Here is a 27,976-nt window from a genome sequence, read left to right on the forward strand (position 1 = left end):
CATCAGTCAAATTAACTTGAGTTACAATAAAACATGTGAAAGTGATCATTTTGAATAGGTTTGAGTTGATTTTCTCTCTTATATGAGTTATTTTAGTCTTAATATTAAGGAATCGCAAAATTATACCACTAAACATAACATGTTGCTGTTTGTTGCTAATAAAGTGGGTATTCTGTTAGTCCAGAGATTTAAGGACTCAGAACAAAGAATTAAGGACTGAGCTGTGGGCATGGTGTAGTAAAACAGTGAGTTATAACATTTGTTATATAACAGTACCATGAGCTATAGACCTCTAATTCACAGCTGTTCAAGGCATGCTCTAGTAGGAGATTTAAAAATCAATGTCTCTATTTTGGACCTGCCAAAAGACAGTGTGGACAGCTGGACAAGATAGGAAATTTCCCAAACTGTAATACAGCAAGGTTTGTCCCCTCCCCCCACCTCCCTTCCAACTCCATACAAATCACTGGCTAGAGTAACAGTGATGTTTCCTTACTTTTCTTCTTGATGTTAAGGAGCTCCTGCTCAATCCTGAGGCAGATGGACTGTGTCAGCTCTTTAGAGATCCTCTCAAAGGCATCAAAGTCCTCCACTTCAAATACGTGATTCTCAGCAGGGGAGTTGGCAATAGCCTCCAACTCAGATCGCACTGCATCCTTAACTCCCACAGCGAAGATCTCCACATCTGTACTCCTCAGGTTGGCAGCAGGGTCTTTGAAGGAGTCAGAGGACTTGCCGTCGGTGATGAGCACCATGACTCGTGGCACACTAATACGGGCACCACGACTTGACACAAAGATCTTCTCCCTCACATAGGTCATAGCCTTGCCAGTGTTGGTGGAGCCTCCACGGTAGGGGAACGTGCGAATCGCCTTCACCACAGCGGAAATGTCATGGTGTTTATTGAGCGCAAACTCAGTGTGAGGATCCCTGCTGTACTGCACCAAGCTTATCTGCACTTTGTTGGCACCAATGTCGAAGGAATTGACAAGCACCTCAAGGAAGGATCTCACTTTAGCAAAGTTAGCCAGTCCTATGCTGTATGAACCATCAACGAGCAGGACAATGTCAGCTTGAATGTTAACATCCAGTGAACAGTCTGTAAAAATGAAAATGAAAAAATATTTTAGAACGCATAGAAGGACCTTCATGGTGGAATAAAATTGCTTTTCTATATTCTTATTAGAAGGTTAATGTGTAGTATTTGTTGATCTTACCTAATGAGACCTTGATAGGCTGGGTCTTCTCCATTGCCATCACTGGCTCACTTGGTGTAAAGTCTTTAAGGGCAAATAAACTAATCTCATATTCTGTTTCAGGGGACAGGTCCCTGACATTTACTGAGGTCTGGGTGGGTCCTGTGTACAGCTCCTGTCTCTTGCTTCCCGCAAGCATAGGCATGAGCTGCAACTTGTAACCTGTGATATCACCTGGAGATGCATCCCACATCACTCTCATGGACTTGGAGGAGATCTCGGTTACTTGGAGGTTTGAGGCTGGTTCAACAACTACAGAAATATATCCAAACATGGGGGTTGAAAGATACATATCATGAAGATGACTGTGACTTGTATATACATGTATATAGCTACTTTGTTGTGTTGAGTCGTACCTTCTTCTCCACTCGCAAGGGAGCTGAGCTGGTCCTCCACCCCAAGGCACACCTGTGTGATAAGCTGCTGCTGCACTTCTTTAATTAAGTCAAAGTCTAAAACACTGTAAACATGTGTGCTGTGAGGGGTGGAGGCTATTACTCTAATTTCGTCTTCATCTGCACCTTTGATTCCTGAACAGTAAACAAAGTGCTACATTGAATATAATGCAATTGGTTATGTTACATTTCATTAAGAGTTCTTTAATAAACAGCTTTGTAATCAACATAATATTCTAATAACATTACAAAGAGTCAGACATACCCAAGAGAAAAACTTCAACTCCAATGTTCCGTAACCTTCTGGCATACTCATCGACAGGGTCTTGTGATTTTCCATCTGTGATAATGATGGCCACTTTGGGAAAAGTTTTCCTGGCTCCCGCCACTTCAGTGAAAGTGTTTTTCACCAGATAGTCAATAGCTTCACCTGGTAAAAAAATTAAGATACTTGTTCATACCAATGTTCAACAGTAGTTCATTATGAAAGAATACAGTGCCATCTGTAAAATGTTATGCCATACTATAGCCATCCATTTTCTGTACTGTTTATCCTTAATGGGTCATGGGGAGCCTGTAGCCTATCCCACGGCACATGGGGCACGAGGTGGGGAACACCCTGAACAGGGTGTCAACCATCACAGGGCACAATCGCGCACTCACATTTACACACTGCAGACACGCCAATCAGCCTACAATGCATGTCTTTGGACTGAGTGAGGAAACCCCCAAAGCACGAGGAGAACATGCAAGCTCCGCACACACAGGGCCATGGTGGGAATCAAACCCCCAACACTGAAGGTGTGAGGCAAACGTGCTAACCACTACACCACCGTGCCCCCTGCCATATTATAAATGTTGTTATATGTAAAACATATGGCATATTTTGCTATCTAGCAGTGGTCTTATGCTCATATAACACACCTGTCATGGTGTTGCCCCCTTTGTAGGGCAGGTTTCTGATGGCTTGGAGGAGTTCTGCCCGTCTAAAATACTGGTTCAGGTTGAATTCAGTTCTGGTGTCTGAGCTGTACTGCACTACAGCCACCCTGGTCTTGACATCTCCAATGTCGAAGGCTCCTGCCACGGCTCCAATGAAATCCCGGATGTATTTGAAGTTTTCCCTACCAACACTCCAGGAGCCATCCACCAGGAAAACCAGGTCTGCTATAGCACTCTTTGAGCACTCTGGAGGAGGCAGAGGAAAAAAACACTTAATAAAAAGGCCTCGTTTAGTTATGCATCATTTAAAACTATGGTGAACAAGGGAGATTTTTGTGTGTGTGTGGAATTAACCATGGGTAAGCAAATAAATATGCATAAATTGTGTACTTCCTGGAAAATGACAAAAAAAAATCCCAAAATGTATGTTTATCCCAACTGAGCTTTTGTTTTAGCAACAACTCATTTCTCTATTTGATTATTCTAAACCCAACCAGATATGTGGTGTAGAGCTTTATGAATGGTTCTATTGAAAAAATCAGTATGAGTCATTAGTAAGCATGCTGATGTCAATCCTCTCGGCTCTATTTAACCGACATCACGCAGCTGTCTATGACACAAAAAAGTATTAAAAGTATTAATAAAATAATTTTGATACTGTAAGGCAAGAACACATATGGATCAGACCCAACAAACTCACTTCATGTGCTGGTTGTTAGGTTTTAATGACCTCATACTTCTATATCCATTAGGTACAAAGTGGAAAAAACTTTGCCTAAATGCCTGAATGTCTGAGGTGGGGGGTGTAGCCATGGTTCTAAAAAAGCACCTAAATTGAAAACCTGCTAAACTACCTGCTAATCACCAAGAGCAGATGGAAAAAGTGCAAAATATTCCAAGGAAGAAATAAAATGAAGTGCTTCTTCAGTGGAAAAACCACCAATGGAATCTGCTCAGTTAGAAAGGAAAAGGTTTTGGCAGTTGTTTGTCATAAATCTAGACGAACTTACTAATGGAATCCATAACCGGTTTCCTTGCAGTCCCACTGATGTTACTGGACTGAACTGAAAAAGAAAAATAAAGTCAGCTTTAGCGATGAAATCACACTTTTTCTGGAATGATTTTAGTTTACATTGAATTCTCTACCACAGTTCTCAATCAGAATAATTTGCCAATTTTGGAGGCAAAAACTGAATCTGACAGGATCATACAGTTTTGATACTTACTTGTTAATTGGCCAAATATAGGAATGCTTTCATCTACACCATCATAAGAGCTGATTGAAACAGAATAATCTATGTCTGGTGTAAGGTTTGTAATATTAGTGCTTGTGGCTGAGGCAGGAAGAGTGAAGTCTTTCAAATCATCTGGAAAAGAGAGAAATGAAATAAATAGAAACTAGCAGACACATACAAATGGCCGATCATTTTGAAACAGGATGGAAGACTGTTCACTTACCTATGTCTGATGTTACTTGTATTCTGTAGCTTTGTATTTGAGACAATGACCTTTTCCATGACATTTGCACTGTGTTTTCATTTAGAATTTTAAAATTTAAGTCCGATGGAGGCTCCACTGTAAACATAAGGGTTATATGTTAGCACAAACATTAATCAACACTAAAAGATGTGTTAAATAAATGCAAGTTATAAAGAGTATATGTTCATAAGAGCAATCTCAGCAATCCCAACAACAAACACTTCAAGGCTGAAGCTGATTCGTTCACTGTTGGGTAGGACGACAAAACTAACAATAGTGTTGGTGACAAAAAGGCAACATGACAACAAAAGAAAAGGTGAGAGAAGCCATTTTTGAGCAAAATGGCCTTTGCTTGAGTTGCCCAACCTAGAAACTTTTGGTCAGCAGTTCAAGCAGGAAGTCTAAACACACTTCATTCTAAACAGTTCATTCACCAAACCCCAGTGCAGACATAGAGTGGACCATCCAGTACATGCTATGTGCAATCAATACCAGGCATGCCCCTTTATCCATCAGTCAAATCGAATCCAACTCATACAAACGCAACACTCTCATTCAAGATATTGATTATACAATGGAATTCATGGTGTTTAATCAGGTCAAGGGGGCTCGTTCAGAAATTAGAACCATATGTTATATATACAATTAATGTGTGTATATATATATATATATATATATATATATATATATATATATATATATATATATCAAAAAGGCTTATGTAAACATTAACAGACAGTGCATCAATCCAGTATATCATCCATTGCAAACCATTAAAAAGAATACACAATATGTCATGAGAGACTCTTGTGTACTTCCTTTTCTTCGAGCAAGGTATACAGAAGACGGCATGAGGTGATGACACAATGCATAAATGCTCACATGGAGAGTACAAAGGAGAGTGTACATCATAAAAAATATATAATAATAATGGTCAGCCAATCTATAATATAAAGTGATGTCTAATTAAAAAAATAAAGAAAGAAAGAAAGAAATAAAAAAAGAGTGAAAGCACTCCTCCTGTGACTGGATCTCATGAAGTCACGCTCGTGTGTGTGAGAAAGTTGTTGAGGAACAACTTGATGATTTGGACATAAGTTTCCGTGTACATGAGGGACCACACATACAGAGACCATAATATATTTCAAAATGACATTCTTCCACAAAGGAGCTTTACATGCGGTCTATGCTAGCATTTTCCAAAGGAAAGTACTCTAACAGATGCATACCAGCAGTCTAACATCCAAGATCAAATCTGTATGGAAGCTAGACATGCTTATGTTAGTCTTCTCGACATAACATCCTGTGTGAGTGAAGGAATGGGGAGAGAAAGAAATAATTTATTCCATAAAACTAAATGAAAGCATAATATAATATGTGTTATGTTATAAAAATTGCTAATGGGTGTTAATAGATTTGACATTTGCTGGGCCAGTGGAACTTATAGGTTACTTCTATCCTTCTGTCTGAAACGTATAAGTATGTTTTAGGTCAATGACTTAATTAATGACCAGGTCTGCTTTATCCTGTATCAGTGCTTATTTTAGTATGCAATGATTACCTCTCCATGAAGAGGATATTCTGAGTTCCATGCAAAGACAACAGGAGGGATGGTGTTTGGTAGCAGGATAGGAGCATGCATTGAAAGGTGGGCAGTTGGTACATGGAATCTCAGAATATCATTCTAAAATACATGGTGGGAAAAGCCAGAGCTCACAAAACATCAAGTGCACAGGCAGACAACAACAAAACACAACCTAAGCAACAAACTTGAGATCATGGAGGCTGCTGGAAAGGTGGCTCACCAACCTGGCGCCTCAACCTCAAGAGGCCTGAGCAGATTCCCCTCGTGTCCGAACAGGCCCCATCTCAGGCCCCATCATGAGTCTTCGCTCATTCTCAGAAATCAAGCCGAGCATTCTTGCATGAATGAGGCGTCAAAACCATAACACTAAAGTCTTAACTAAGATGGCCGACATACTTGAGGGAAAGGGGCTCATTGCGCTTTAACAGATGTCAGCATAAAATGATGAATCTAAGTGAAGTTTCTGCGATCTAAACGGAAAAGTATTCCTGTCAGTAGCACACCGCTGCCATTCCTTAGAGAGCGTCTGGTCTGTGGCAATAACCTCTAGCCGGCACGCCATTCTTTCTGGCTTGCACCCGTTGCCAGGCAGCTCGGAAAAGAAGCCGGGGTCTTCATGAGAAGTCGGACAGATGCCAAAGTATTTCCGCAACATGTGCTGACATTAAGCATTACTGCAAATGAACTTTCCATATGGACTGCAACTCTGATTTTTTTTAATTGCCACAAAAAGCCTAAAAAAGACTCTTCGCTCTCTGTGGACTAATTTGGCCTTCTCCTCTTACATCTTTCCATTCTGTGTCAGAAAATATTTTGGAGAAGATATTTGATGCCTTCACTTAAAGATTTTCAAAGGAAAGAATAAAAAGTTTCTATTCTGAGTAATAAATAAATTCAACTTAATTTTAGCATTTTCTTTTTCCTGAAAGTCATGTTATAATTTTCCCCACAAACAATTTCTGTACACTTAACTGATACTATGTGGCTGCTTAAATTACACATCTATCCTTAGATAAAACAACTGCAATAGTTCAATAGTGAACACTTTGTATTAAATGCAACTGATGGTGATATGAGTAAATATTTTCGTTTCATTGAATAATTACAGATGTCCACAGTACAATATTTGGATGACATTTTTTTTATTGGTATTTGTTCCATCTTTCCAAATTTTTGTGAAATGAAATCCTTTTGAACTGCCACAAACAGCTAGCCCAGACTATTCCAGTAACTCATTAGACAGGAATTGACTTGTAAGTGGAGATTATTTGTCTGACCAAACCGATGACCTCATGTGTATGGTATTTCTTAAAACCACTGGTGGCCTGACAACTACCAAATCAAAGCTTTTTGTTTATATACAGTTTCGTAACATTCACTCACATCAATTTTTAGCTAGTTGATTTTTTGGCTCTTGTTCATTTTACGTAACTAAACTTGAGTGGCATATATTATGAAAACAAAGGAGGAAATAATGAAAAGAGGGAGAGAGAATTTTGATCTTATATAGCTCTGTAATGTGAATCGAATCAAAGTCAGGCCTTGGATATAAATGATTTATTTGAAAATACATCAATAATGCATGAGTATATTTCAATAAAGCAATGAATAAATAAAATAGTGGGCGGGGGGGGGTGAGAGAGAGAGAGAGAGAGAGAGAGAGAGAGAGAGAGAGAGAGAGAGAGAGAGAGAGAAACCCTTTGAAATGTGAAAAGAATACAAAAAGTTCAAATTGAGAAAAGTGAAAATAAAATGGAAGGTAAAGAGAGAAAGAGCGAATGCTGTGATGGGATAACCGTACCTTGAGCCTCCGCTACATTCAGTAATATTGCTAGGAGGGCAACAGTGCCCCACAACAACCTTCTCTTCATTTTTTAGCAGGGAGTCAGCAGCACATGAATTAATCTGCAAAGACAAGATTCCCATTCAGCTCAGAAAAGGAACTGGAATAATAAGACATTTCATGGAAAGTTAAGAGCAAAGAAAAAAGACATTGACATCCTGAGGCTGCACTGACTGTAGATCCAGGGCTTTGCAATTTCCAAACAGGAAATATGTGAAAAGAGTTTTCTGCTGGAAAATAGTTTACAAATGAATATGCAGACTATCCTCTATGACAGCTATGTGTGGAAATAAGCAGCAGGAGTCACACCACATTTTTCCTACTGAGGGCCAGATGGAAAAAAAAATAGACACAGGAATGGGTTACACTGGGATTTAGAAGTCCCTCCTTACATGAGTGCCAACAATGTGGGAAGAGTTGTGTTCAATTTATCCATTATTATATGGAGTTCCCAACTCATACTGAATATAGCCTAATGGAAATGTGATTAAACAAAGTTTTTGAAATAAACGTTAAGAAACATGTTTTTACATGTCTGCCAGTTTTGACATTACAATTACATCAAAATACCTTCTAATTCTTTTCTGACCCAAATATATATATATATATATATATATATATATATATATATATATATATATATATATATATATATATATACATATATATTTTTTAAAGATAAATACTTATGTAATTTTATTTTAAAATGAACCCATTTTGTTTTAACAGCTTGAATAGATATTGCTACAGCAGTTACCAATTGCTTTGTCCGAAGGGAAAGACTGTCATTCTGAAGCGAAATCATCCCTCTATAAAGAAGTCTAAACTCTTAGAACATAATTATAACCATTATTCCTTGCTGTGATTTAAATTTCCACCAAATCACAGAACCAAAACTAAGCACCACTTACCGCCCGACCAAGGGTGGGGACGCTCCACACCACTGAACTCCCCCACTTTAAACCACACAGACTGTTTTCAATAATCAAAATGAAGAAATATATAACAGGCCTGTTTGATTGTCACTATTGAGCTGCATTGCATTATAGCTGAATCCTATATTAGGGGAGTTTAAAACACTTGCATGAACCGTGCTGTGTAAATAAAGATGTTACATAATTTCTGTCAGTAGTTCTATTCAATAATTATTGCAACTTAAACACACTTCCTTCTCTTTTTGTTTGTCCAACCAAGAACACTATTTTTTTTAAAAAAACAATACAGTACTTACAATTTGTAATCCTATATAATGAACCTCATTAATATTTTAAAGAGAGAAGAAGAAGAAGAAGAAAAGGAGGCTGGTGCCTTTTATATATTCGGAATCACGTTAAAGACATGTTCAAATTAAGATTTTTTTCTACTTTAAATTGTTATATATATATATATATATATATATATATATATATATATATATATATATATATATATATATACACACATATATACACATACAATCACACACACACAACCACATATTTCATCCAGTCTAAAGGCTTTGAAAAGGCGCGCAGGCTTTGAGTATTCTCGCAGCTCCTCAGCGCCCCCTTGTGGATCTGACTCATAACGCTGAATGTTCATGTCCATTCAAGTTGAACAAAAACCGTAGTGACCTGACCTGACCTACACTAAACATTGGATTTTATTATATTTTTTAAATACATATAAGCATTAAGCATGTTAGTTGAATCCTGGAAGAATATTCCTCAAGTTTAGATGTTACATTACGATTGAATGGTCAAGAACAGAAAAAATATATATTAATAAATTTTCAGAAACATGATGCAAGAACAAAAAAAACACCGGTACCTAATTCCACAATTCAACTACCTATAGACGAATAATAATATCTCATATATATATATATATATATATATATATATATATATATATATATATATATATATATATATATATATCTCATATATATATATATATATATATATATATCTCATATATATATATATATATATATATATATATATATATATATATATATATATATATATATATATATATATATATATATATATATATTACACTTGCAAACAAAACTAAGCCAAATATTTGTCGTTTAAAATTCATTGTCTGTTTTCTAAACGTGTTAATTATGCTACTTTGACCGGGACAGTACGTACAGGACAGTAAAGGAGAAGGTAATTAATTGATGAGGCGGTAAAAGGGGAAGGTGGAATAAAATGAAAAAGTAAAGCTAATCTGACCTGGAGATGAGGATGAGGAGAGTATTGAGGAACAGTGGGCGCGCGCTCGCGCTGTGTCGCTTCAGTCCTGCTGGCCGCCGCGGTCTCGCGCGCCACAACCTCTTTAAGGGAAGAAGCCTGTTTCCGAGAGGGAGGGAGTCTGCTAGCACAACCTGCTACTTAATACAGAGGGGTTGTTCCCAGTCGACTTTTTCCACCCGTAGACCCTTACGAAAGGCTTCAAGAATGGCCTCCCCCCCTTCTCTTTTTAAGGGCTTTCAGACACGCAAGGCTTACTGAAATGTGGAGCAAATGAGCTAAGGGAACTTTATTGCCTCGGCTTTTGTTTCACAAACCACATAATGTCTTCGGCTAGTAAATAATACCTCCGATAGTGTAGCTTACTGTTTGGGCATCTTACATATCTAATACGCATGAACATAACCTATGTGCAATTTAGTTTTTTAAAATCCGTTTTAATAAAGTGTTACCAATTAAACTGTATTTGTGTATTAACTTATCAAAATGAAAACTTCACATCCGCATGTTAATCATCCACTGTGTGGTGAAGTTTATATCAAACCTCAACCTTCTTGTTCACAAAATTACATTAGCAGGCAAATAGGGTCCTCTAGAGGAGAGTTTGTGCAAGTTTTGTTTTCCTCTCAACAAAAATATACTGCACAGTTTAGTACAAGTTGAAAGATGTTGGATTTAGTTCGGATTACTAATGCATGATAAATCTCTATGTGAAGACATCGAACACACTTTGCAGAGAGAATTGACAATAGTTTATTACATAGTAGATATCCACAGAACAATGAATAAATATTGATCCTGCGTACACACAAAAAATATCTTCACAACTGGATAAGTGTCATTGAACACATCGATGAAGGAACTTCTTTATTCACTCTTCTTAGGCATTGCTGCTTGAAACAACTCGTACAGGACGTATCCAGTCCCTGTAGAGAAAGAAAAAAAAGCTTCATAATCCATTCATTCAGGAACCATTTACTCACATATCTCTCCATCAAGGTATTTGCACAGGATACCGGCCTATAATTAGAAACAGCGATAATCAGTTAATAATTTAAAACTCACCAAAGACTGTGAGGGCCATTGTTGCTGAGAACAGGAGGGCATCCTTGGGACCTCCCTTCAAGTGAACAGGCAAACCATTGTCCTCCTAGAAAACCAAAGGGTGTTTATGATCTCACACTACACTGGTATGCTTCATAGTACAGACTTAATGAGCACCGCTCTGTGAGCGCACATGGTGGCATGCAGGCAATGAGAAGCTTCTTTATAACTGCTATAATTACAGGAAATTAGACAGAGATGTTGATCTTATATCTCTTTCATTTCTGGCACCTAACAATTACAGAATACTTAAGGGCGTGTCCAGTAATGTTCTATGAATTCATGTATATCGGTGGCACTGAACTAATCAAGCACAAGATTCTGTCTCAATTCTCTGCACCATGTACTAATCGAAATGGAATAAGTTTATAATAGCAAAATCCAGCCAATTGAGCCCTGACCAAAGGAGAACAGGGTGTGTCAGCATCTAAAATGACATTACTGCAGTCAAAGAGCAGTAAGTGAAGCTTTCAGTCGTTTAATTTGCCTCTCATTTTGAGCATCACGTCACATGCAAGGATTAGTAGATTCAGCCCGTTCTACATACAAAACCCCTACAAGCAAATCACACATCTACTGTATCATACTTATCTGATTTCCTACAGAAAGAAAAAGAAAAAAAAAACCCCACACATACATACATCAATCCAAAAAAGTTAACTTTAGCAGTAACAGTAACTAATGAAAGAATGTCCTGCACTACATGTAATACCTGTAGTCTAAAAAAGCACAAACATTATAAAGAGTTTAAAGATTGTTTCACACATTAAAATGGCATAGTTTATAACCAGTGGGTCATAGAAAAGTCTCAGCCAAGTGAATATTCCTTTACATTGCTGAGCTATATACTAAATATTGATTGCATGTGCATTTAATTCACTAGTCTTGCTAAATCAAAATCCCTGACTAGAACCACACCAGAGCACCATTTTCCTTGAGAAATTCTGTTAATTTAAACAATGGTTTGATCAGGTTAGCCACTGAAGGCACAGGTAAAGTAAGAGATTGGTTGGCTATAGCACTGCTCACACTGAGAACTTCCACAATTAATATGAACTAACTTCACATTGACAGGGATACCCACATACAATACATGTAAGGATAAGCATTTCCAGTGGCTTTAGTAACCAGTCAGATCACTAAACACCGTACAGAAGTTCGCAGAGCTTTTTTCTGATTGTTGCGGCCAAAAATGCTCGATTTTGCTGCGGCTTTTTTCAATATCAGTGAGCTTTTTGTGCTTTTATTTTTTTAAACTACTTGAACTGGCAAAATTGCAATTGCACAAAATTGTTCATTTCTGTGATCGCAAATTCCTGGAGGGACTGACTCTCTTTGATCACTTAATAATAAGAGAACATCATGCAGCAGGTTAGAACAGAAAACCTGAGCATCTTCAGCAAATATCATTTCTTCAAATTGGATGACTTCCAGGATCATTCATTAGCTCCTGGAACTATGTTCTTTGAACCAGTCATTGCCACAGAATGTCATTGTGTCTCTCCTCCCCACCCTGCCCTGTTCACTGTATAGCGCACTGTTTTGGGGGTCTACCATTTCGTAGTTGTGTCCAAAATCAGAGTGGAGAATATTGGCCGAATGCTTTCAATCCCACGATTTTGCTTGTCATCCTTGTGAAGGGGCCACGCTAATCTTCACTGTATCGTTCCAATTTCAGTATATGTGCTGCAGTAGCATGAATAATTGAAGGAATAATTTCTACAGTGTGTGTAAATGTCTGTCTACATCACTGAACATCAAGACCAACAGTCAGGAATATGAAGACATCCTGAGGACTGCCCTAAACATTCTCTAAACACCCCCGAGCACCGCAGGTCCGTACCTCGACAAAGTCAATAAAGTGCACTATATTGGAGGAGCACCACAGGGATTATGGTGAGGTTTTGGACAGGGATTAAGAATGCATGTTTGGGCTTAAATGGGTATTTGCAACTAATATGTTCAAGATGATTAAATGTTAATGCAGACGTACACAAAAGCTTTCCTGTATGAAAACTGACTGGTACACCTTGAGGGAATCAAATGGCAGGAGTAAGAGGCACACAATGAAGACATCAGATGGCAATGAGAAGTTTCAGGACCAGAGAAAGGTATGCAGAAAAGTCTACATTTACGGCATTTAGTAGACGCCTTTATCCAGAGCAACTTAGATTTATCCCATTTATACAATTAAGCAGTTGAAGGTTAAGGGCCCAGCAGTGGAAGCTTGACAGTGCTGGGATTTGAACTTATGATCAGTAGTCCAACACCTTAACCAATGAGCAACCACTGAGCAAATTATATTAATCAACTTACGATCATTGTAGAGACAATGACACTGCAAGATTCACATTTAATATCAGCTGCCTTGATCACAGTACTTATTCAAGACTTACCGAAAGACAAGTCTCAACCTGACTGCCCAACACTCACCTGAAACATTTTCTGCTTGGCAGCAACTTTGTTTTCAACCTGCCTGAAAGCACTGGTGGAAAAAGGTCGACCAGCAACCTGCCTCAGAGTCTGAGAAACAACAGGAATCATGAATCAGTTAGTTGGGTTGATGTGTCAGATTATTTGTGTCAAATTATTTGTCAGAGACAATCAGATAGATCACACAAAGTCTTTAAACGGCTGAAGTCTTACACCCGTTTTATATTAATCTCAAGCTGCAGTTTAAATTATCCAAATGAAGTAGCCCCTTTCGCACTTTTAATGCAAACACCATGCTCATTCTATGCACAACCACAAATAACAAGAACTGCTTTTTGTCTCACAGTAAGCAGATCCCTGTCTACTACTGGCAACAATGAACTCTTTAATGGTTAATAAAAAGTGTGATAACAGTAGAAAGTAAAAGCCGTCTTTGTAACCTGGTAAAGAGCAGAATATACAGAGTATACAGCCGACCCCTTATTAACAGAAACTTTGCAATACAAATCATGTACATCATTTATGTAATTAATCTATGCGGCTCCTAAACAGCAATACTTTCTATACACGTGCACCATATAATAAATAACAGTATTTATATTATTACTACTACTCTCATACATCATATATATGATATACATACATATTTACACACACACACACACACACACACACACACACACACACACACACACACACAGAGTACTGCACAAAAGTTTTAAGTACAAACTTCTACATTATCAAGTCAGTACAAAAACATTAGTTTTCCAGTACAAAATCAAACGTTACAGAAAAATGTTCATATGCCAGTAAAGAAAGCGGCAAATTAAGTGGCAAGAGATTTTTCAGACAAGAAACACAATGAAGGCTGCTTGGATTTGCTGCATAAATAAGAAGCAAGTGCAACAGTCAAAGTCTACAGAAGAACCGTGTCTGGTTCTGCAAAATACTCAATAAAACTTAAAGCTGCAATAAAACTTACAGCTCATTTCCTTATGACACTGCACTAAAACTAGCTTAAACTACTTTTTATTATTTAATTTTTTTGTCACACCAAATATTGACTTTGCCTCATTTACTACTTTAATTTGTTTTAATTCTGTTTTATATTTCTTGCACATCATTTTAGTTTCAACAATCTGTTGTTTTAAATGTACTTTATAAATCAATAAACTAAACTACTGCTGTTGTTGTTGTTGTTGTTGTTTACTGATCTTTACGGTATCGTTTTAAAATGTAGAAACATTTAATTTCATTATTTTTTGAAGGCATGTTTGCTCTACAGCATTTCTTTGCATGTGCCTAAAACTTTTGTACAGTACTGTATATATTTATAAAACCGGAGTGAACCACAAACTCAGCTCAACATGAGCTAGTAAGTTAGCTAGCCAAGTTTAGCAATCAGAATTGAAGATGTAGGAAATTCTCAGCTCTCTAAGTTTATTTCAGAATAGACCGGTCGGCTAACAACTAAAAATAAATAAATAAAATAAAATAAAATAAAATAAAATAAAATAAAATAAAAATAAGCTGGTAATATACTAAAACAGATAGCACTTACCGTTAAGTACCTAAACATGATTAAAAGCTAACACTACAAGGACAAGGATAGCTTCCGGTTATTCCCCAGAGTTCTTAGCGAATATACAATGTCCGGTTTCCGGAGTATTTATGTGAGTGTCGCCGCCTAGTGGATCAAAGAGCGAGTGCATGCTGCACGCACTAGTCACTACCTTACGTTATACAAATAGCGAACTGAAAAGTCTGTAAAATAGGTCGCTAATATATAATATTTTATTATTTAATACTAAAGTTGATATTGATTTTCACACAATTCTTAAGTTATTTTTAAATACTAAAACCTTTTTTTTTTTGTCTCCTTGGTACATTCATTATTTCCTACTTCCTGTTTTAGCACTGCTTATTTTAGTGGCAATCTGACCTACTCATTTGCCATAAAGTCATAAATCCAAATGAGTTCAATGAATTAATTATATTTTTCCCAGAATATTTCTAATACTGTCATAGGCACTGTTCAGGAATATGAACTACCACCGCCGTTTGCTATACTGTGCTTGATTCAAACTTTAATTATACAGTATAACAAACATGAATAAGAAACGTAAATAACCTTCATCTCCCTTGAATAGATAAATACAAAGACATCATCAAATGTGATGAATTGTGTCTATACACTAAAGGGATTCATTTTAAGGTTGTGATAATGGTACAAGATCAAATCTGAGATGATGAGAACATTAACATTGCAGGGTTATTCATTGGCTGGAGAATGCTCCAACAGAGTTCCTTACACACTGACACCTGATTCAACTCACCAGTCAATTACCTGGTTTAGTAGGTGTGTTTGAGCATGAAAATCACTGGAATTCAAAGTTCAGTCATGCAAAATCTACAGGCACTGAGAGCTGTGGAAAAAGGTGACAGGGTCAGAAGAGTCATCCTTTACATATATTCTTGACAAGTGTGAGAATGCATGTGTGGTGTACACCAGTAGAAAGGTACCGGCCTGATGCTTGGCACTTACAATTAGTGGGGTCTGATGGCCCTGTAATATTGTGGAAGGCATTTTAGCAGCATGGTTTGGGTCCACTTGTACCCTCAAAAAGAAGGGTCACTGCAAATCAAAACAAAGTTGTTTTGAGTGATTACCTTTATCCTAAGATGAATCATTTCTATCCTGATGACAGTGATTTCTTCCTGGATGACTTCGTGGTTGTTCCCATCCATGAGGGCTCACTGAACTCAACTCAACTGTACACTCATGGGATAATTGGAACGATGTGTTAGACAGCATTCTCCACCACCAACACAACAAAAAAAACAGCAATTGAGGCAATGACTTTTGGAAGAGTGGAGTTCAATCCCTTGTGTTGTTGTTTTTCTTTAATTTCCCACCCACCTCTATATAGCCTCTGTTGTGTTCTCTTCCACACAAACAATAGTGCATATCAGTCATCAGTCATACAGTGGTGCTTGAAATTTTGTGAAACCTTTAGAATTTTCTATAAATCTGCATAAATATAATCTAAAAGTAATAATTTATAAAAGTAGATAAAAAGAACCCAATTAAACAAATGAGACAAAATATTATACTTAGTCATTTATTTATTGAGGAAAATGATCCAATATTACATATGTTAGTTGCAAAAGTATGTGAACCTTTGCATTCAGTATCTGGTGTGACCCCATTGTGCAGTAATAACTGCAGCTAAACGTTTCCGGTGATTGCTAATCAGTCCTGCACATTGGCTTGAAGGAATTTTAGCTCATTCCTCAATACAGAACAGCTTCAACTCTGGGTTGTTGGTGGGTTTATCACATGAACCGCTTGTTTCAGGTCCTTCCACAAAGTTTCTACTGGATTAAGGTCAGGACTTTGACTTGGCCATTCCAAAACATTAACTTTATTCTTATTTAACCATTCTTTTGTAGAATGACTTCTGTGCTTAGGGTCATTGTCTTGCTGCATGAATCACTTTCTCTTGAGATTCAGTTCATGGACCTATGTGTGTCATTTTCCTTTTAAACTCTTTAGAGATGGTTTTGTAACCTTTTCCTGCCTGATGAGCATCAACAACTATTTTTCTGAGGTCCTCAGAAATCTCATTTGTTTGTGCCATGACAGACTTACACAAACATGTGTTGTGAAGATAAGACTTTGATAGATCCCTGTTCTTTAAATAAAACAGGGAGCTCACTCACACCTGATTATCATCCCATTGATTGAAAACACCTGACTCTAATTTCACTTTCAAATTAACGGCTAATCCTAGAGGTTCACATACTTTTGCCACTCACAGATTATACAATATTGGATCATTTCCCTCAATAAATATGTGACCAGGTATAATCTTTTTGTCTCATTTGTTTAATTTGGATCTCTTTGTCTACTTTTAGGACTTGTGAAAATCTGATGATGTTTTAGGTCATATTTATGCAGATATATTGAAAATTCTAAAGGGTTCACAAACCTTCAAGCGCCACTGTACCTATGGCTTCACTATAATATAAAGTGTCAGCAGATACATTGTTTTAGTAGGAATATGCTTGTCATTTTGTGAGATTCATTTACAGCCACATACTAACTAGGTTCCTTGACAACACATTAAAGAAAACAAATTTAACACACATTATCATACAACTTGTGCTGAAGAATGAAGGAAGAGTTTCTTGACACATGAAACATGAAGGGTGTATTTTTGTTTATTAGGACTTTTTAAGAGTGTTAATAAATGATTTAGGTAATGCTTAAACCAGGCTGTCGGCACATCTTTCCCATATCTGATATCCTGGCAATGCTTCAAGGATACATCAACCCATGAGGCTAATTATAGCATTTAAATAGCTTTGTGAGAGACAGGAGAGTGGTTGGAACCTCTTGGCTGTCTATAAGAACAGAACCTGAGGGGAATCACATGTGATGTATGGATGTATGGAGTGGAGGTGGATTATAGTACATTTACATTTACATTATTCATTTAGCAGACGCTTTTATCCAAAACGACTTACAAATGAGGAACTACAAGCAAAGCGATATATCAAGCAGAAAACAATACAAGTAGTGCTACCATACAAGATTTTTTAAGTGAGTTCTAGAAAGGCAAAGTGCGCAGAGTAGAGGTGCAAGTGCCAGTGTAATTTATTTATTTTTTTAAGGATAATGTGGAGTTGGCGTTTTAGGGGTTAGTTAAGTGCTCACGGAGGAGGTGGGTCTTTAGCTGTTTTTTTGAAGATGGTGACAGATTCTGCTGTCTGGATTGAGGTTGGAAGTTCATTCCACCACTGAGGGACAGTTAGTGTGAAGGTTCTGGAAAGGGACCTTGAGCCACGCTGAGTAGGCACTACTAAGCATCAGTCATGAATCGAACGCAGATTGTGTGAGGGAACGTAAGCCTTAAGGAGAGTGTTGAGGTAGAGCGGTGCTGTTCCAGACAAGGTCTTGTACATGAGCATCAAGGCGTTGAATTTGATGCGGGCGGCTACAGGAAGGCAGTGGAGGGAGATGAAGAGGGGTGTGACATGGGTTCTTTTGGGCTGGTTGAAGAAGAGGCGTGCTGCTGCATTCTGAATCATTTGAAGGGGTTTGATGGAACTGGCTGGGAGGCCCGAGAGCAGTGCATTGCAGTAGTCCAGTTTTGATATGACAAGAGCCTGTACTAGTATCTGTGTAGCCTGTTCAGTGAGATAGGGTCTGATTTTCTTGATGTTGTACAGAATGAACCTACAGGACCGTGCAGTTGTTGAAATGTGGTCTGAAAAGGTAAAGCTATCATCAAAAGTCACCCCAGTGTTCCTGCCTGTCCTGGTTAGCTTGAGTGTGGTTGAGCTGAGCTGTACAGTGAGGTTGTGGTTGATTCAGGGGCAGGCAGGGATGACGAGAAGTAGTAACTGTAGAACCGTAGTAATACGGTTGTTTGCCAATTCTTGTGATCATCTTATGTTTACATTATTCTGTAAAGCCAAAATGTCATGTTTTACTGGCACCATGTGGGACCTTCACAACCTGCAATTTACTACAAGTGGAACTGCCAGTCAGTTAATTGTTTGCAGATAGCAACTAAATTGACTGACCTCTGTGTAAAAAGGCTTTGTGTGTGCAGATGAATGCTTAAGTAAATGTACATGTACTACCTTGCATATATCACTGTGTGTAGACAGTAGTCCTTTGTTTGCTTTTTCTGCAGCTATTGCTATGACGTTGATTAGAAGTCAGGTCATAGTTGCAAATTCATCGTTGCATTATCATCATGTTATTACTTTATTAATACCCGATTATTATTGACATTTTTGTACTTAATTGGAAAATTAAAGTGCATCATGTGTATTCCCTTTTGCTCTTTTTTCATACATTTTAATATTATAGGAAAACAATCATTATCTCTCTTATCATTGCCCAAAAATGATCTACCATCTGTCGTTAGATCCAATACAAATGGTCTCCTCAGATATCTGAACCTCGCACAAAAGGCTGAAATTTTCTATACTGTAAAAGATCAGATGACAGACGATTGAGGTCTCAAATGGTAACATGAGACTCTTGTTGATTGTGACTCTGCAGAAAAACAGCATGGTCTGATTTGAGCTGCACAGTCACTTGTCATGACCACAAAACTGAATAAACAGTATGGCATTTAGTTTACAAAGAAGAGAATGCATACGTCCTATGGACTGCTTTTACACAGTGAAAGCTTTAGACTACATGTCTCATTTCAGTTCAATTCAATTGTACTTGTATAGAACATTTAATGACAGATATTATCACACTGCAGCTTTACAGAAATCGGGAAGTAGATTTAGATGCCTAATGAGCAACCCAGAGGCAACAGTGGCACAACTTCCTGAGAAAACATAAGGAAGAAACCTTGAGAGGAACCAGATTCAAAAATTGAATTGAAATTGAATAAATGGATTATAAATCTTTACCGATCTACAGTTGTATACTATAAAGTCAAACAGTACTAAATGTGATGAAAGGATCTTCAGTGTGAGCATATTGTGAACAAGGGTCCTTGGATAAGCACAGGACAGTGTTTAGGAGCTCCCAATTCAGTTTGGTACATCGTTCTTTAGACACCGTAGCACCAAAGTATAGCATTATCTTCTGGATACAGCATCCAGCATTTTTACACATTTGCAGTAAATTCACATTACAACTGGATGCTCTACCATATCATAGAGCTGGATGGCATTCGAGTTTTGGGATGCCTTTTATCCCGGAGCTTCTCCATCATGTATGACAGAGTTGGTTAGCATGGCTTCACAATTCATGTTTAATATAACTAAAGTAACAGTACAATTACTTAACCTCTCTTATTTTTTTGGTCTATTACTTTCTTTCGTGTCATGACAGTTGATTTCCTATTCCTTTGTTTTTGTAATACCACCGTCTTCAGTCACTATGTTTTTAGCTTACACCTACAATAATCAATGACAATGAGCCTCCCATTGTATTTCTGTAAGAATGTGTTCTGCACATGAAATACAATTTATTCTAAGGTGCTCTAGAATGCCACTATTAGTCATAAAGTTGCATTGGTGACCTTTAAGCAATTTCTAAAGTGGATTTAAGAGGAAAACACACAATTCAAGAAATAAAATATATTTATTTGCAGACAGCCAGTGAGTCTACAGCATATCTTTGGAGAGAGGTAAGAGGAGAGAGGTACATCATATTCCCAAACAAGGGTAGAAGGTCCAAGTAGCACTCAGTTTCCTAAATAATGTTTAAATGCAAGACATAACATTTACAAACATGCATGCTTCCCAGATGATGCACAAGTGGACAATGACTCACATAAATTACTTATAAGATTCCTTCAGAGTTAGGACAACAGTTTGTGCACACGTGTAAGCTTCATGAATTTAATTGTAAATACTGTAACCTGTCGCATACTGGAACTCTTTAGTAGATGCACATGTTACAGAACAGTCTTTCAATTCTGAAATAACGGGAAATGAATTGGATTTTAGCGTTTCTTCTCATGAATCCATTACCACTGCACCATGCTGATTCATGTTATCTACTACAAATGCCTCAACTCCATTTTGCAGTGTTCAAAGATCTCAAGTTTCCTTCATACTAGAGCATAATATATTATTTAAAATCTGAAATGAATGTTACTGACAAACATTACTGAAACATGCCCTTCAAAAACAGTACATAAATACTCAAAATACAGAGCACATACACAAAAAATCAGTGATAGATCTATGACCTAAGATGTCCTTTTAGACACCTTGTATACATACAGGATGAAAATCTTGTATGAGAACAGGAAAAGGCAGAGAGCAAAGGAAGATTGTGCAACCGTGTGACAAATACTCAAATCACATGGCAATAAGCAAGTCCAAAAATCAGTCACAATAGTCTTGAGCCTCTAGTTGGGGATGTCAGCGTTGTTGTTGCGGTTGCCATATTTATAGTGAATAACCACGAGCACCAGACCCAGAACGAAGCAGATAGAACCCACAGTGATGTAAGCAATGCCCAGGAATGGGTTCTTCCCACCCATCCAGCTGATGGTGCTGAGGATCATGCGTTTGCGTCCCTCAAAATTAATTACAGGGTAGTCTGGGTTCATATGGTTAAGGAATTATCATCATGAACGTTTTCTGCATGTTAAATGGTCTGCACTTATATAGCTTTTATCCAAAGCGCTTTACACTGTGTCTTATTCACCCATTCACACACACACCAATGGTAGCACAGCTGCCATGCAAGGCGCTAACTTGCCATCGAGAGCAACTTGGGGTTCAGTGTCTTGCCCAAGGACACTCCGGTATGTGGAGTCATGTGGGCCGGGAATCAAACCGCAAACCCTACGATTAGTGGACAACCCATTCTACCACCCCACACTAGACTTACCTCTGTAGAGTTTTTATTTTGTGGAAATGTCAAATACTGCATGACCTGCTGCTCTTTTAATCTCAAGAATATACTATTTTTTGTAAAAGGAACATTTTCTCAAAGAGCTTTCATTGTTCAGCAAGTCATAAACAAGACTAGACGGGCCTAGCATTTCCAGACAGCAGTTCAGTGATCATACAAATAATAAGTCATTCAGGTCACTGTAAAAATGAGTGGTGCACTGATATGGAAACAGCTGTCTGATACACATAACTGGCTATATGCACTCAGGGCTAAAATAGATTTCTTTGACGTTTTGAAATGAATCTTCTGTCTGCGGTAGCACTGCTGAGACAGCAACGTCTGACATTTGTTTCGTTTTTTTCAGGCTTACAATAAAAAGAGTTTGGATAATGGTAGCTTGGGTGTTTGTTTCTATTAATTGGTATTTTCTTAGCATCATAGTAGTTTATGTATGACGAAGCATACAATATGATGCCTTTCGCCAGCTTACTAAAAGGAGCTTTGCAAGTGTTCTTACATCACTAATGAACATCGATGCTGTTCAATTTCTGGAGCTCATGCAGAGACAAGGTGTAAAAAGGTGCCATTGCCATTATAATGGATGAGCAAAAGGTCTATCTTGGTTATAATGCACAATATCCCATTCAAAAATTCCATAATTGTCTGCTACACTTAAAAAAGGGTAAAACTAAAACACACACACACACACACACACACACACACACACACACACACACACACACACACACACACACACACACACACACACACACACACACACACACACACACACACACACACACACACACACACACACACACACACACACACGTTACTTTTCCCCCCACTCTGTTGTCTGGCAACAATACAAAAAGTCCCTTGTATACACCTAGCATACTCTGGAACAGCAGATTTTTTTAAAGAAACTTCAAATCTGATACATAATCTGGAAGGATACTGTAAGTAATTTCCAGCGTGTAGTTCCCACGAGGAAGTGTTGGAGTCAGGCTGTCCCTATTCTTCTGGATGATGCGGTACAACTTCCTGAAGGTGGGAAGAGCAGCTGTTCTCATCCACACTATGAAGTCCTCATTGATGAAGCCATTGTTGTCAGGGTCCATAGGATCTAGCTCATAGACAGGCCTGTGCCAGCTGAGAGGTGGGGCTGTACCTGTAATACAACCAATTACATCACTTTCCAGTAGCAGTAAATAGCAGTAAAACAAAATGTTTTACTGAGCTTTAGGGAGACTTATGCCCTATGAACTTATTAAAACACCTTAAAGTTTTAAATTAAAATGTATTTTTGGCAGGATAATTAAAAAAAAAAAAAACACCTCACTTAGTGGTATACAGGGGAAAGCCTTGCATTACATGAGGTGTGAGGATTCGACAAATAACATCTTGTTATTTGACTTCTTTTTAGTAACAATTTAAACTGGTTAAGGTCACAGTGAATCCGGAAAACTGGGCATGAAGGAAAAATATACCCTGGATGGGACGCGATTCCATCACAGACCACCATGCACACACACCTTCACACCTCGGGGAAATTTATAGATACCAATTTACCTAGCAGCATATTTTTTCGGAAGAGGAAGGAAACTGGAAAACCCAAAGGAACCTACTATTATTATTATTATTATTATTATTATTATTATTATTATTATTATTAATCCATTTTCTCTATGGCTTATCCTACACAGGGTTGTATGGAACCGGTAGCCTATCCCAGGGCACTCAGGGCATGAATCCGGGGACACGCTGGACAAAGTGTCAACCATCACAGGGCACAATCACGCACACACACACTATAGACAATTTGGAAATGCCAATCAGCCTGTTTTTGGACTGGGGGAGGAAACCGGAGTACCCAGAGGTATCCCCAAAATACGGGGAGAACATGCGAATTCGGCACACACAGTGCAGAGGTGGGAATCAAAAACACCCAACCCTGGAGGTACAAGGCAAACATGCTAACTTCTAAGCCACCTGCCCCTCCCCCACCCCATATTATTATTATTATTATTATTATTATTATTATTATTATTAAAAAAGTTACAAGTGATGCCTAAGAATTAGACATATTTTGTTGTTCTATTAATTATAACATACTCTTCCCTCCCTAACATCTCATTAATCTCCAAGAGTTTCTAAATACCTTCAAATGCTGCTGTGAGGTTGTCTCCTGAAGGGTTCCTGAACTTAACATACTTGTCAGTCCACCAAGCAATGCCCTTCTTCACAAGAGGAATACGAGTTTTATTCCCATTGTCTTGCACATAATACAGCTCAAATGTGTCTAAGAGTGCACCAACAGACAAGAAAATAAAATCTTAGAGCTCAGCCTTCCAATTCAATTGTACATACATACAAATTAATTATTAATGAAAAAAAAAAATATATATATATATATATATATATATATATATATATATATATATATATATATATATATATATATATATATATATATATATATATATATATATATATATATATATATATTTGATCAAAGGTAGTTTATAACTGTATTACCATTAAAAAGACTGTTGGCAATAGCTCCACATGGTGCAATGGGCATGTTGTTATTTGTGTTGTATGGTGCACAATCCTTGGTGGGATTCTGTTCCAACAGATTAAGACATACAGGTTAAAACATCTTCAAACAAAAGACATTTAGAAACTAAAGTATTAACACCATCTTACAATGACTTACAGTTAAGGAGTATGTGTTTCCATTTAGTTGCCGGTCATCTCTTGACTTAACATAACGTCTGTGATTTTGATAGAAGTTGGACAGTCCATAGTACATGAAGACATTGCCCTAGGAGATCAAAATACAATTCAAACCCTCCGAGTTTGATAAAATACATTAATCGCCATGTCTAAAAATGTACTGAATATAACTCTGTGTAGCAAATACAATACGAAACACTACAGATATGTTTGTAAAACAAATTTACAAATTTTTTTTTTTTTACACCTGTCTCAAAGTAATCCATCAGTCAAAATATGTTTTCTGTCCAAAATTTCATCCCTTTGTTTAGCAATCACAACAACCACAAGTAATTAAGCATGTGAAATGCATGCTGAAACTGTCAAATGAGCTTACTTGCTTTATTCCTTGCCTCAAAACAAGTTGAGTTATCTTAAATTTACCTACCTAAGCAGTTTCTGACACTGCATGACTCATCCATATGGGTAATTTGGGTAAATTTGTTTTGCCCCTGAACCTTTCCTTTAAAAATTTTGACACTCTTCTTGATACACATCACAGCCTCCAAACTCACTCACTAACTTTCAGTAACTGCTTTAACCTAATTCACTTTGGAGCGAATCCTATCCCAGGAAAACTGGTACTGAGGTAGGAATACACACTAGATGGGATGCCAATCCATCCTAATGCTCCATGCACACATATAGTACATTCACTCACTCACTCACTCACTCATTAATTTCACACCTAGGCTCAATTTATCTTAGCCAATCACTATACTGGCAAGTTTTTAAGAGGTTGAAAGAAACTGGAGCACCCAGAGCAATCCGGCACAGACACAAGGACAACATGCAGTCAGTAAACAAAGCTCAGGATTGAACCTGGGCTGTATTGCTACCCGCTGCGACATCGCACCACCTCTACCTTTAAACAGCAACTGAATAATGCATGAAAGCCAAGGCCTGAGTGTTATGTTCATGGTCAGTTTTATCGATTACACCTAATGGACCTGGGACTAAAAATACCCAGCTGTAAATAAGATACACTTTAGAAAGTATCAAACTTCCATGCTTGTAGAAAAATGATACCAGTTTACCTCGAATGACTCTTTAAGTGTGAAAGGGACAGAGCATTTGCATGACTGGTTCAAACCAAAGGGCTGAGTACAGCTGAAGCAGGGACTGCTTTTTTCAACACCAGTGTAATCAAGCTGAAAAGGAAAGGAAAGAAACACACAGGTACAGGATGTTTTCATGATTTGCTTGTCACCAGTCAGGTTCTACAAGCTACACAAATCACTAGGCTTTATTTGCCTCAGCAGATGCAGAGTTTACACTAGAGTTGGATCACTTTTTTTTAAAGCAATGAATAAATACAGGGTTATATCATAATATAACAAAACATAGGGACATATTTTAGTGTGTCAGATTTACAGTGAGGAACAACAACAAACACCAAAACAAACTTAAAGAGTATTAACTTAGGAGGCTTAGGGGTATTTAGTGCTTAACGTTAGCCACAACTAAAGTCCTCCACCGAATTAAAACAGAATAGAATAAGTTTAAATGTTTAGAACATTTAGTTTAAATGTTACTTTAGTCGTACCTCGAACTCTTTGACGGTGTTGGACGTGACGAAAAGGCCAATGCCAATCGGGATAAAGAGGAGGCCGATGATGAAGAAAGCAGGCAGCACGGAACCGGCTGTAAGGACGGGCTGCCAGGCTGGAAGACGCTGCTGTTTAAAAGCAGTGTTATCCGGTTTCTTACTCTTCTCAGCACTCGGCCCACCTGCAGCGGCGGCTCCTGAGCGGTGGCTGTCCTCTTCCTTCACACTGTAACCGGACGCCATCATGGCTGAATCCGATCTCGATAAAATGTCCTGTTAGCTGGTACACGCACAGCAACTGAAAATAAATGACCTTTTACGAACTATGAAAGTTGTTGACTTTATGACTGCCTAGATCTAAAAGGAAGCCGTGTGAAGTAACTTTACCGGCTAAGGGGACTGCTTCTCCTTGAAGCTGTAGGCGAGTGAATAAGGAAGTGTTTTTAGCCAATAGTAAGACGTGTAGAAACGAACTCGCCCCGCCCACCTGCTTTCTCTGGCCAGGACCAGTAAAGAGTCAGGATCATACCCTGATGCTAATATGGGCTTTGGAAATTAATTCACCCTAATTGTTGAAAAACGTTTATTTACTATTTTTTGTTTGTCACGGACAGTGCCCATTAATTTACAGTATCAACTATAAATTGGCCCAAAAAGTCTCATTTTCATCTATAAGTAAAATGTTACTTTTAAAATTGTGACTTTTTTTAGGGCCTGAGCACAGATGATGTGAGGCCCTATTGGATCTGCTCCGTTTCTTCTTCTTCTTCTTCTTCTTCTTCTTCTTCTTCTTCTTTTCTCAAATGAATCGCATTTTACGAAACATTGCAGAGGCGTCAGAACCGGTGAAAATATACATCTGATAGGGGGTCCAGAATTGACAAAATGGCTCGATTGCGCCACTTACATCTTTCAACGATGTTCGCCTCACGCTATGTTTCACCTACTTGTACGAAATTTGATAAACATGTGTAACATGCCAATACTTACCAAAAAGTCTCTTGAACCCATGCCCTAAACTCAACCGGAAGTCAACCATTGTTTTTCTTCAATTGTTGCTCAGATTTGGCCATTTCCAGACCTAGTATTTTAATGAACTCATCCTAGAGATTTGGTCAGTCTCATCTAAAGGCCTTAACCATGTTAAATTTTGAAGCTTTTGACTTTTCGCTGTACGGCGTAGGCGTGGCGGTCTCACAAAGTTTGATGTTTCTGCCATGAAACAGGAAGTTGTTATAACCCAAACATACAATGTTTAATCTTTAACAAACATCACATATATGATATGAATCTGGGCCTGAGGCTATCTATATGCCAATATTCAGTTATATGTATAGCGCCACCTGCTGGTAACATGAACTGGCATGTTTTACGCTAACTCGGACATACAATGTTCAATCTGTGCAAAACTTCACGTTTGACATCTACATGCCAATATTCAGTTATAGTCATAGCGCCACCTACTGCCAACAGGATTTTATTTATTTATTATTATTTTTTTTTACATATTGATACATTCCTAACAAAATGTAAGTGCTAAAAACAATGGAATGGCATTCCCATGGCAGAGCAGCCGCAATGTGCACACGAGTATGTGGGCCTATTCATTGCTGCTTGCAGTTTTAATTTAATTTTAGGTTTCTAAGTGTTCGCTTTATGTCGCTTTAAGTTTGTGAACATGAATTAGTAAAACCTTCACCAAAGGTGAAGCTAGAGATAGCATCACAGCTCCACAGCTAGTAAGTCAGCATCATTGAAAATGAGAGTTCAATGTTTCCCAAACACAATCGCTGTTAAGATGATGAAATTATATCATTTTCTGACATTTTAACGCATTAGCTGACCTCTCATGAAACTGGTCAGTAGTGGTATTTTATGCAGCCAGCTTTAGTTAATGTTTATTATTAGTTAATAGCTAGTTAGATTCTAATTGCAGTTAGCTAGCCTGAGCAACACTTCACTAACTACCATAACCAGATG

The 27,976-nt window shown here is 37.8% G+C and overlaps 3 protein-coding genes and 1 non-coding gene across 7 annotated transcripts in view; all 4 read right to left on the minus strand.

Annotated features, from left to right (window-relative positions):
* Positions 1–9,879, minus strand: part of col12a1a (collagen, type XII, alpha 1a) — a 56,468-nt gene extending 46,589 nt beyond the window's left edge. For 3 of the 4 annotated variants that reach the window (XM_017476264.3, XM_017476262.3, XM_017476263.3), the window contains exons 1-10: positions 9,723–9,879; positions 7,459–7,562; positions 4,052–4,168; positions 3,820–3,960; positions 3,604–3,657; positions 2,576–2,839; positions 1,917–2,081; positions 1,613–1,786; positions 1,218–1,508; positions 497–1,099 (exon numbers count right to left, since the gene is read on the minus strand). In XM_017476264.3, coding sequence (XP_017331753.1) covers positions 497–1,099; positions 1,218–1,508; positions 1,613–1,786; positions 1,917–2,081; positions 2,576–2,839; positions 3,604–3,657; positions 3,820–3,960; positions 4,052–4,168; positions 7,459–7,528 — 1,879 coding nt within the window. In that variant the 5' untranslated portion in view covers positions 7,529–7,562; positions 9,723–9,879. The remainder of the gene's footprint in view (positions 1–496; positions 1,100–1,217; positions 1,509–1,612; positions 1,787–1,916; positions 2,082–2,575; positions 2,840–3,603; positions 3,658–3,819; positions 3,961–4,051; positions 4,169–7,458; positions 7,563–9,722) is intronic. The other variant, XM_047157665.2, reaches the window with a different exon arrangement.
* Positions 9,880–10,477: 598 nt separating this feature from the next.
* On the minus strand, positions 10,478–14,913 carry LOC108269438 (cytochrome c oxidase subunit 7A2, mitochondrial). Its single transcript, XM_017475315.3, has 4 exons — positions 14,839–14,913; positions 13,278–13,367; positions 10,806–10,890; positions 10,478–10,666 (listed from the first exon to the last, which is right to left on the minus strand). The coding sequence occupies exons 1-4, from the start codon at positions 14,854–14,856 to the stop codon at positions 10,608–10,610; spliced, it is 252 nt and encodes an 83-aa protein (XP_017330804.1). The 5' UTR covers positions 14,857–14,913; the 3' UTR covers positions 10,478–10,607.
* Positions 12,440–12,542, minus strand: LOC124628536 (U6 spliceosomal RNA). Its single transcript, XR_006983109.1, has one exon. It is a non-coding gene; the product is annotated as a U6 spliceosomal RNA (small nuclear RNA).
* Positions 14,914–20,381: 5,468 nt separating the features above from the next.
* On the minus strand, positions 20,382–26,434 carry tmem30aa (transmembrane protein 30Aa). The gene is made up of 7 exons (XM_017476728.3): positions 25,994–26,434; positions 25,485–25,598; positions 24,389–24,496; positions 24,208–24,295; positions 23,831–23,971; positions 22,628–22,840; positions 20,382–21,369 (listed from the first exon to the last, which is right to left on the minus strand). The coding sequence occupies exons 1-7, from the start codon at positions 26,240–26,242 to the stop codon at positions 21,176–21,178; spliced, it is 1,107 nt and encodes a 368-aa protein (XP_017332217.1). The 5' UTR covers positions 26,243–26,434; the 3' UTR covers positions 20,382–21,175.
* Positions 26,435–27,976: the final 1,542 nt, after the last annotated feature.

Source organism: Ictalurus punctatus, chromosome 9 (assembly GCF_001660625.3).
Source record: "Ictalurus punctatus breed USDA103 chromosome 9, Coco_2.0, whole genome shotgun sequence".
Classification (NCBI taxonomy): Eukaryota; Metazoa; Chordata; class Actinopteri; order Siluriformes; family Ictaluridae; genus Ictalurus; species Ictalurus punctatus.